The sequence below is a fragment of the Erithacus rubecula genome (assembly GCF_903797595.1).
Source record: "Erithacus rubecula genome assembly, contig: scaffold_1205_arrow_ctg1, whole genome shotgun sequence".
In the NCBI taxonomy this organism is placed as follows: Eukaryota; Metazoa; Chordata; class Aves; order Passeriformes; family Muscicapidae; genus Erithacus; species Erithacus rubecula.
In genome coordinates this window covers 9,503-20,982 of record NW_027636197.1, presented here as the reverse complement: position 1 = coordinate 20,982, position 11,480 = coordinate 9,503, and the positions used below count along the sequence as shown (strand labels likewise).

The window sequence follows — 11,480 nt, the reverse complement described above, 5'->3', positions numbered from 1 at the left end:
AAGGGAGATTTGGGGGCAAATTGGGGAATTCTGGGAAAATTTGGGGTACAAGTGGGGAATTCAGGTAAAATGAAAAATTGGGGAAAAACTGGGGAATTTTGGAAATATTGGGGAATTCTAGGAAAATTTAAAATTTGGGTAAAATTGGGGGATTCTCTGAAAATTTGGGAGGGAAAATTGGGAATTCTGGGGAAAAAATGAGGAATTATCTAAAAACATTTGGGAAAAAAAATCTGGAAAGTGTGGGGAATTCTGAGGAAAAATTTTGGAATTCTGCAAAAATTTGGGGGGAAATTGGGGAATTCTGGAAAAATGGAAACCAGGAAGATTTTGGGGAAAAATTTGGGAAAAAGTGGAGAATTATGGGAAAATTTGGGGGAAAATTTTGAAAAAAAAGAGTGAGGAATTCTGGAAAAAAATGGTAAAATTTAGGAGAAAACTTGGGAAAATTTTGGGGAATTCTGGGAAAATTGGGGATTTTAGAAATTCTGGGAAAATTGGGAAAGTCCCGGCGATTCCAAGGGAATTTTGGAATTTTCCTGCCCCAGGTGCCCCCCCTTGGGATTTTTGCTGGCTCGGAATCCCTCAAGAAATTTGGGAATTTTGGGATCTCTGGAATTTGATGCTGTGGCCTTGAGTGACTCCATGGGTTGGGAATTCCGGAGGGTCCGGGAGAGCCTCGGGAGGATCCCGTGGGAATCACGGAAAGGTGAAGGCAATTCTGGAAATTTGGGGAATTTTGGGGAAAATTTTTGGGAATTCTGGGGGAATTGGGTTTTTTTTTTTTTGAGGGGAATACTGGAGGCAATTCTGAGGGAATTTTTGGGGATTTAAAAAAAAAATTTATGAATTTTGGGGGGTAGTTTGGGATTTTTTTTTAATTTTTTGGATTTTTTTAAAATTTTGTGGGATTTTGTGGGAGATTTTCTGGGAATTCTAGGGTGAATTTTTGGTTTGGTTGTTTTTTTTAGGATTTTGGGGGACAATTTTTGGGGGGATTTTTTGGGATAATCTTTTGGATTTGGGGGGAAATTTTAAGTTTTGGGGATGTTTGGAGGAGTTTTTTGGCATTTCTGAGGGGAGGTTTTGGGATTGTGGGGTGATTCTTTGGGATATTCTTGGAGATTTTTTGGATTTCTGAGGGAATTTTTGGGAATTCTGGGGGGAATTTCTGGGATTTTTTTCTATTTTTTAGGATTTTTGGGGGGATTTTGGGGGATAATCTTATGGATTTTGTGGAGATTTTTTATAATTTTTTGGGATTTCTGAGAGGAGGTTTTGGGATTTTTTTTTTGGCTATTCTTGGAGATTTGTTTAGATTTCTGAGGGGACGTTTTTGGGAATTCTGCGGGGAATTATTGAGATTTGGGAGGAAGGGGGCTGTCCAAATCTTTGGGGGCATTTTTGGATATTTTTGGAGGATTTTTTGAGGGAATTCTGGGAATATTTGGGGGAAATTCTGGGAGTATAGCGAGAAATTTGGGGGAATTCTGAGGGGATTTTTTTGGGTGATTTTTTGGAATATTGGGGGCAATTCTGGGAATACTGGGATTTCAATGGGACAAATTCTGGGAATTACACAAAAATCCAGCTGGAAATTTGGGAACGAAGCAGAAAAAGTTCTGGGAATTCTATGAGCAAAATCCCCAGAATTCTTGGGTGAATTCCAACAAATCCAACCCCAAATCCCAGTAGGAAAATTCCAGGTGGAATTTTGGGAATTGTCCTTCCACTTCCGTGCCTACGGAGACCTGGATCCCCAGGAATTGGATTCCAGCTGGGAATTCCTGAATTCCCAAATCATTTCCCGGGAAAAATCGGAGCTCCGGAGACTCCAACGCTGCTTCCGAACCTTCCAGAGGTGAGAAATTCCCAAAATTCCTTGGGAATCTCCAAAATTCCTCAGGAATTCCTTTGGAATTACCAGAATTCCTGGAAAAATCTCAAAAAAAATCCCTAAAATTAATTGGGAAATATTTGGGAAAGGCAAAAAAATTCCTTGAAAAATCCCAAAAATTCCTTGGAAATTTCCCAAATTTTTTTGGAAAATCAAGAAAATTTCTTGGACGTTTCAAAAATTAATTTTTAAAATCCTTGGAAAATCTGCAGAATTCCTTGGAAAATCCAAGAATTTCATTGGAAAAATTTTCTGGAAAATCTCCAAAATTCATTGGAAAATTCCTTGGAGCTTCTGAAAATCCTTGAAAAATTCCATGCAAAATCCAAAATTCCTTTAAATCTCAAAAAAATCCTGAAAATTCCTAGAGAATCCCAAAATTCCTGTAAAAATTTCAAAAAAAAAATCCCCAAAATTTCTTGGAAAATGTTTGGAAATGTCAGAAAAATTCCTGGGAAAAGCCAAGAATTTCCAGTGAAAATTCCAAATTCTTTGGAAAATCACAAAAATTTGTTGGAAATTCACAAAATTAATTGAAAAATCCTTGGAAAATCTGCAGAATTCCTTGGAAAATCCCAGAATGTCATTGGAAAAATTTTCTGGAAAATCTCCAAAATTCCTTGGAAAATTCCTTGGAACTTCTGAAAATCCTTGAAAAATTCCATGCAAAATCCAAAATTCCTTTAAATCTCAAAAAAATCCTGAAAATTCCTAGAGAATCCCAAAATTCCTGTAAAAATTTCCAAAAAAAATCCCCAAAATTTCTTTGAAAATGTTTGGAAATGGCAAAAAAATTCCTTGGAAAAGTCAAGAATTTCCAATGAAAATTCCAAACTCTTTGGAAAATCACAAAAATTCGTTGGAAAATCACAAAATTAATTGAAAAATCCTTGGAAAATCTGCAGAATTCCTTGGAAAATCCCAGAATGTCATTGGAAAAATTTTCTGGAAAATCTCCAAAATTCCTTGGAAAATTCCTTGGAACTTCTGAAAATCCTTGAAAAATTCCATGCAAAATCCAAAATTCCTAGAGAATCCCAAAATTCCTGTAAAAATTTCAAAAAAAAATCCCCAAAATTTCTTGGAAAATGTTTGGAAATGTCAGAAAAATTCCTTGGAAAAGCCAAGAATTTCCAGTGAAAATTCCAAACTCTTTGGAAAATCACAAAAATTTGTTGGAAATTCACAAAATTAATTGAAAAATCCTTGGAAAATCTGCAGAATTCCTTGAAAAATCCCAAAATTTCATTGAAAAAAATTTCTGGAAAAGCTCCAAAATTCCCTGGCAAATTCCTTGGAAATTCCCAAAATCCTTGGAAAATTCATTGCAAAATCCGAAGATTTTCCTGAGAAATTCTGAAATTCCTTGGAAATTTTTTTTTAAAAATCTTGAAAAATAAAAGTAAAAAAATCCTACATTTTTTAGAAATAAGTCCTAAAAATTACTCAGAAAATTCCTTGAAAATTTGACAAGAAATTTTGTATTTCCTGAGAAATTTGGGAGGTTTTTCTAAAGAATTTCTGAAAAATTTCCTTGGAAATCCCTTTTTTTTTTTTTTCCTTAATTCCCAAAATTTTAGCGTGGCATTCCCAAGTTTCATTCCTGAGCCTCCAGAGCAGGAGCAGCTGGAGAAGAATTCCCAACTCCGGGAGCTGCTCTGGGAATATTTCCAGAGGGATCCCACAGAATCTGAAGAGGATGAGGAAGAAAAAAATCCAGGAATTCCTCCAGTGAGGCTGGGAAAAAATTGGGAAAAAAATAGGAAAAATTTGGGGAATTCTGGGGAAAAAAACCTGGGGAATTATGGTACAAAATTGGGGATTTTTGAAAAAAAAAATGGGTAATATTGGGGGAAACTGGGGAATTTTGGGAAAAAAATCTGAGGAATTCTGGGGGAAAAAACCTGGGGAATTCCAGGGAAAAATGGGGAATTCTGAGGGGGGGGAAATGGGGAATTCTGGGGAAATAAGGGGGATTTTGGGGGAAAATGGGAATTCTGGGAAAAAATCTGGAGAATTCTGGGGGAAAAATGGGGAAATATGGGAGGAAAAGCTGGGGAAATTCTGGGGAAAAAATGGGGAATTCTGGGAAAAAAATCTGGGGAATTGTGGGGAAAAAAAGAGAATTCTGGGGAAAAAAACCTGGGGAATTCTGGGGAATTTAAAAAAAAAAAAATTTGGAGAATTTGGGAAAAATTAGGGGGAAATTAGAGTTCTGGGAAAATTTGGGAATTTGCAGGAAATGAGGAAAAATTTGAATTACGGAGAAAATGGGGGATTCTGGGAAAACTTGGGAAAAATTTGAGAATTTGGGGGAAAAAAAAAGGGGAGAAAATGGAAGGAATCTGGGAAATTTTGGGCAAAATTTGGGGGAAATATTGGGAAATTTTGGGGGAAAAGTGGGGAATTCTTGGAAAAATGGAAAAAAAATGGAATTTGGGAAAAAATTAGGGAATTTGGGGGAAAATTGGGGAACTAGGAAAAAATGAGAAAAAAATTGGGACATTTTGGGTGGTTTTGGGGGAAATTGGGGAATTCTGAGAAAAACTGGGGGAATTCTGTGAAAAATGGGGAAAAAATTAGGGGAATTTTTTGGAAAAATTGGGGGAAGAATTTGGGAGGAAAAGGGGAATTGTGGGAAAAATGAGGAAAAATTGGAATTTGTGGGAAAATTGGGGGGAAATTGGGAAATTTAGTGGAAGAATTGGGAAATTTGAGGGGAATTTGGGAAATTCAGGGAAAATTTGGGAAAATTGGAAGAAAAATTTGAAAATAGTAAAAAAAATTGGGGGAAGTTAGGGAAATTTTGGGAACAAATTGAGTATTTGATGAAAAACTGGGGAATTCTGGAGAAAGGTGGGAAAATTTGGGGGATTTTAGAAAAATTTGGGAAATTTTTGGGAATTCTGGGTGAGAATTCCCGATTCTTTCTCGGTTCCAAGGATCAGGAAGAAGAAATCCGAGCTGAGATCCGGAAATTTCTTGCTGCATATCCAGAGGAGGAATTTTCAGGAAGAGCTGTGGCCAGGATTTTCCATGGAATTGGTGAGGGGGTCATTCCCAAAAAATTCCAATCCCAAAAATCCAAATTTTTCCAAAATTTTCCCCACATTTCCCACATTTTTCTCAATTTTTCCTATTTTTTTTTCCCAGAGATTTCTTTTAATTTCCTTTAATTTCCTTTAATTTCCAACATTTTCTCCCTAAATTTTTCCAAATCCTAAAATTCCCAAAAATCCAATCTCAGATTCCCAAAACCCAAATTTTTCCCAATTTTTTCCACAAAATTCCCTGTATTTTCCACCATTTCCCCCAAATTTTCCCAAAAAATCCAACCCTGAAATTCCCAAAAATCCAAATTTTTTCCAATTTTTGTCCCAAAAATTCCCTTTAATTTCCTTTAATTTCTGCCATTTTCCCCAAATTTCCCCCAATTTTTTCAAATTTTCCCCAATGATATTCCCCAAATTTAAAAAAAAATCCAATCCCAAATTCCCAAGAATCCGAATTTTTACTAATTTTTTTCCCCAAAATATCCTTTAATTTCCCACACTTTTCTCAATCTTTCCCATTTTTACCCAGAGATTTCTTTTAATTTCCTTTAATTTCCAACATTTTCTCCCCTAATTTTTCCAAATCCTAAAATTCCCAAAAATGCAATCCAAAATTCCCAAAAATCCAAATTTTTTCCAATTTTTTTCCACAAAATTCCCTGTATTTTCCACCATTTTCCCCAAATTTTCATAAAAATTTTCCCAAAAAATCCAACCCTGAAATTCCCAAAAATCCAATTTTTTTCTGATTTTTTTCCCAAAAAATTCCTTTAATTTCCTCTAATTTTTTGCCATTTTCCCCAAATTTCCCCCAATTATATTTGCCAAATTAAAAAAAAAAAAATCCAAACCCAAATTCCCAAAAATCCAAATTTTTCCTAATTTTTTTTCCACAAAATTTCCTTTAATTTCCCACACTTTTCTCAATTTTTCCCATTTTTTTTCCCAGAGATTTCTTTTAATTTCCAACATTTTCTCCTCAAATTTTTCCAAATCCTAAAATTCCCAAAAATCCAATCCAAAATTCCCAAAAATCCAAAATTTTCCCAATTTTTTCCACAAAATTTATTATAATTTCCACCATTTTCCCCAAATTTTCATAAAAATTTTCCCAAAAAATCCAACCCTAAAATTCCCAAAAATCCAAATTTTTTCCGATTTTTTTCCCAAAAAATTCCTTTAATTTCCTTTCTTTTCTGCCATTTTCCCCAAATTTCCCCCAATTATATTCCCCAAATTAAAAAAAAACTCCAAACCCAAATTCCCAAAAATCCAATCCCAGATTCCCAAAACCCAAATTTTTCCCAATTTTTTCCACAAAATTCCCTGTATTTTCCCCAAATTTTCCCAAAAAATCCAACCCTTAAATTCCCAAAAATCCAAATTTATTCCTTTTTTTTTCCCAAAAATTCCCTTTAATTTCTACCAATTTCCCCCAATTTTTTCAAATTTTCCCCAATGATACTCCCCAAATTTAAAAAAAATAAATCCAAACCCAAATTCCCAAAACTCCAAATTTTTCTTAATTTTTTTCCCCAAAATTTCCTTTCATTTCCCACTTTTTTCTCAATTTTTTCCTATTTTTTTTCCCAGAGATTTCTTTTAATTTCCTTTAATTTCCAACATTTTCTCCCTAAATTTTTCCAAATCCTAAAATTCCCAAAACTCCAATCCCAGATTCCCAAAACCCAAATTTTTCCCAATTTTTTCCACAAAATTCCCTGTATTTTCCACCATTTTCCCCAAATTTTACCAAAAAATCCAATTCCAAATTCCCAAAAATCCAAGTTTTTCCCAATTTCTTCCCAAAAATTAATTTCCCACACATTTCCCAAATTTTTCCTAAATTTCCTTTTTTTTCCCCCCCAAATTCTGTGAATTTTCCCAGAGTTTTGGGACTCTGGGATTGGAATTTGGGGAATTTGAGAATCTGGGTTTGAAATTTTGGGAATATGGGATTGGATTTTTAGAAATTTCGGAGTTTGGAATTGAAATTTTTTTTATTTGGAGTTTTTGGGATTGGATTTTGAGGAATCTGGGATTGGATTTTTTGGGAATTTGGGATTTTGGGAGTCTAGAATTGCATTTTTGGGAATTTGGGATTGGAATTTTTGGAATTTTTTGGGAAATGGGAATCTGAGATTGGATTTTTGGAAATTTAGGAGTGGAATTTTGTTATTTGGGGTTGCTGAGGTTGGATTTTGGGAATTTGGGAATTTGAAGTTTAATTTTTGGGAATCTGGGGTTGGAATTTTGGGAATTTCAGATTTTGGGAGTCTGGAATTGAATTTTTGGGAATTTGGGATTGGGATTTTGGGGAATTTTGGATTGGATTTTTTAAAAATTTGGGATTGGAATTTTTGGGAATCTGGGATGGGATTTTTGGGAATCTCGGGTCTGAAATTTGGGAATCTGGGATTTTGGGAGTCAGCAACTGGATTTTTGGAAATTTGAGATTTTGGGATTGGATTTTTGGACCTTTGGGATTGATATTTTGGGAATGGGATTTGGAATTTGGGATTAGATTTTTGGGAATTCAAGATTTTGGCATTGGACTTTTGGGAATATGGGATGGGATTTTTGGGTATCTAAGATTGGAATTTGGGAATTTGAATTTTTGAAAAATTGGGATTAGAATTTTTGAAATCCGCCATTGGATTTTTGGAAATTTGGGATTGGAATTTGGATGTTTGGGATTGAATTTTTGGGGATTTAGGATTGAATTTTTAGGCATCTGGGATTGGAATTTTTGGGGAATTTGAGATTTTTGGGGAATTTGGGAATTCAGGATCCCAATCCCATTTTTTTTTTCCCCCCGCAGGCTCTCCCCGATTCCCGGCGCGGATTTTCGGGCGGGATCGGCGCTTTTGGAGGAGGCTCCTCCCACTGGAATTCCGGAGCCTTTCCCGTTTGGCTTCCCAGGAAATCCTGGCCTGGAGGTGAGGAAAAAACCAGAAAACATCAGGAATTCCACCAGGAAATTTGGGATTTTATCTGGATTTTATCAGGATTTTATCGCGACTTTATCGCGACTTTATCGCGATTTTTAAAATTTATTTTATTGATTTTTTAATTGGTATTTTTATTTGGATTTTTATCCTGTATTTAATAAAAAAATGTAAAAAAAAAACTTTAGATTTGGAGTTTGAAAGTTTTTTTTAAATGGGAAGAAAGTTTTTTAAATGGGTTTCAAATCTGGAGGAATATTTGCAAAAAAGAGATTTCTTGGATTTCCAAAAAAAAGTGGAAAATCGCAAAAAATGAGAAAAAATACGAAAAAATTGGGGGTTTTAAATTGGTATTTTATTGGGATTTTATCCATAATTTATTGGGATTTTTCAAGGTTTCATCAGTATTTTTTAATTATTTTATTGGAATGGTTTTTTATCTTTTTTCTTTACTATTATTTTATCAGGATTTTATAGGGATTTTTATGTGGGATTTTATCCTGGATTTAATAAAGAAATGTAAAAAAAAAAAAAATCTTGGATTTGGAGTTTGGAGATTTTTTTTATTTTAAAAAAATGGGGAAAATGGTAAAAAATGAGAAAAAATATTAACAAAATTGATTTTTTAAATCAGGATTTTATTGGGATTTTATCAAGATTTTATCCAGATTTTTGGGGGATTTTCTTGTGATTTTATTCAGATTTTATTGAGATTTTTTTTCAGGATTTTATTGCAATTTTATCATGATTGTAATGATATTTTATTGAGATTTAATCGCAATTTTATTAGGAATTCATTGGGATTTAATCACAATTTTATTAAGAAATGATTAGGATTTTATCCTGAATTTAATAAAGAAGTGGGAAAAAATCTTGGATTTGGAGATTGGAGATATTTTATTTTTAAAAAGTGAGAAAATTTAAAAAAAGGGGAAAAATTCCTGGATTTCAAACCCAGATAACTTTTTGAAAAAATAACTTATTAGATTCCTAAAAAAAAGTGACAAATCATGAAAAATGGGGGAAAAAAATTGGGATTTTTACAATTAGGATTCTATTGGGATTTTTTCAGAATTTTATCCAGGTTGAACTGGGATTTTATTAGGATTTTATTGCAACTTTATCAGGATTTTTTTTTATTTTATTGGTGTTTTTATTTGGATTTTATAATGGATTTAATAAAGAAATGGGAAAAAAATCTTGGATTTGGAGTTTGGAGATTTTTTTATTTAAAAAAAAATGAGAAAAAATTAAAAAAAAAAAAGGGAAAAATTCTTGGGTTTCAAACCTGGAGGAATTTTTGCAAAAAAAGAGAGTTCTCGGATTTCCAAAGAAAGGGGAAAATCCTTTAAAATGGGGGAAATAAATAAAAAAAACAGGAAAAATACTAAAAATTGGAGAAATGTCCTGAAAGTGGGGGGAAATCCCAAAACATGGGGAAAATAATCCCTTAAAAATTGGGAATATCATTAAAATGGGGAAAATCATTAAAATGGTAAAAATACTCAAAATGGAAAAAAATACTAAAAAGGGGAAAAATATAAAAATGGAGAAAATCCTAAAAGTGAAATAAATACTTATAAAATGGGGGAAATACTGAAAAATGGGGGAAAATGTCCTAAAAAATTGAAAAAATACTAAAAAAATGGGAAAAACCTAAAAAATGGGGAAAAACGTAAAAATGGGAAAAATATTTTTAAATGGGGGGGAAATATTAAAAAATGGGGAAAAAATCTTTAAAAATGGGAAAATATCCAAGAGAAACATTCCTAAAAATGAAAAAAAATATTTAAAAGTGGGAAAAAATACTAAAAAGAAAAAAACTGAGAAAACTAATAAAAAAATGGGGAAAATAATTTAAAAATGAAAAAATCCTAAAAATCTGGAAAACCCTAAAAAATGGGTAAAAATGCAAAAACATGGGGTAAAATCCCTGAAAAATGGAGGGAAATGCTACAAAATTAGGAAGAAAAACTTTCTCTAGACTTTCTTGGAATTTTATTGAGATTTCATCTGAATTTTATTGGGATTTTATTGGGATTTATACAGTGTTCTATTCATATTTTATCAGGATTTTTCCCGGATTTTTGGGGGATTTTATTGGACTTTTTTGGGGACTTTATTGAGATTTTATTTGGATTTTATGGAGATTTCATCAGGATTTTATTGGTAGGGTTTTTTTATTTTATCAGAGTTTTATTTGGATTTTATTTGGATTTCATTGAGACTTTAACAGGATTTTTTCAGGTTTTTATTGAGATTTTTATGGGGATTTTATCAGGATTTTTTTAGGTTTATTGGGAGTTTATTTGGATTTTATTAATGAAATTAACAAAGAAAAATGAGATGAATCCTTGGATCCTGATCCCAGAGCCTTTTCTCCACCCGCCATCCCACCTAAAAAAAGGAAATAAAAACAAAAAACAAAAAAAAAACCAAAACAAACAAAAAAAACCCTCAAAAAATTTAAAAAAATAAGAAAAAAAAAGGACAAATTTGAAATTTGGAATGGAATTTACTCCCTGAAAAAGATTCTTTCAGCCCAGGATTTCATTCTTGGAAAAGGAATTTTATTCCAAGAAATTGGAATATTGGTCACGGAAAAAAAGATTTTGGTTCCTGGGAAAAGGGATTTGATCCCTGGGTTTTACAAATTCCAAACCCAGATTCCCAAAAATCCCAATCCCAGATTCCCCAATTTCAATCCCAAAATCCCAAATCCCAATCCCTCATTCCCCAAAATCCCATCCCAGATTATCTAATCTAAATTCCAGACTCCCAAATTCCCAAAGTTGCAATCCCAGAATCCCAAATTCCCTCCCTGATTCCCAAAAAATCCCACCCAGATTTCCAATCCCAAATTCCCAAATCAAATCCTAAATTCCCAAAAATCCAATCCCAGATTCCCAAAAATCCAATCCCAAAATCCCAATCCCAGATTCCCAAAAATCCAATCCCAAATTCCTAAAAAAAGAATCCCATCCCGAATTCCCAAAATTCAAGCCCAAATTCCCAAAACAAATACTAAATTCCCCAAAATCCAATCCCAAATTCCACAAATCCCAATCCCAGATTCCCAAATTTTCTCCCTGATTCCCAAAAAATCCCACCCAGGTTCCCCAAATCCAATCCCAGATTTCCAAAATTCAATCCCAGATTCCAAAATTTGTTTCCAGATCCCCAAAATCCAATCCCTCATTCCCCAAAATCCAATCCTGAATCCTCAAAATCCAATCCCAAATTCCCAAAATTCAAGCCCAAATTCCTAAATCAAATCCAAAATCCCCAACTCCAATTCTGAATTCCCAAAAGTCCCAATCTCAAATTCCCAAAATCCAATTCCAAATTCCCAAAGCCCAAATAATTCTCAAAAAAAAAAAAAAATAAAATCAGGAATTTCAGGGTCTCCTCTGTTGGAATTCCCAAATTTTTCCGTGTCATCATCCTGGATACAGAGCCAGGAATTCCCAGTGAGATTTTTGGAATTTTTTTTCCAAAATCCTGAGGATCCAGAGCCTCTTCCTGAGAATTCCTCGCTGGAATTTGGGGTTCAGGAGAATTCTCAGGAATCCAGGGTTCAGG

The 11,480-nt window shown here is 33.4% G+C and overlaps 1 protein-coding gene across 1 annotated transcript; it reads left to right on the top strand.

Moving 5' to 3' along the window:
- Positions 1 to 645: 645 nt before the first annotated feature.
- Positions 646 to 7,903, top strand: LOC306815374 (ATP-dependent DNA helicase Q4-like; the record flags this gene model as incomplete). Its single annotated transcript, XM_079331943.1, has 5 exons — positions 646 to 709; positions 1,693 to 1,861; positions 3,478 to 3,628; positions 4,840 to 4,942; positions 7,772 to 7,903. The coding sequence occupies 5 exons, from the start codon at positions 646 to 648 to the stop codon at positions 7,891 to 7,893; spliced, it is 609 nt and encodes a 202-aa protein (XP_079188069.1). The 3' UTR covers positions 7,894 to 7,903.
- Between the last annotated feature and the right edge of the window lie 3,577 nt (positions 7,904 to 11,480).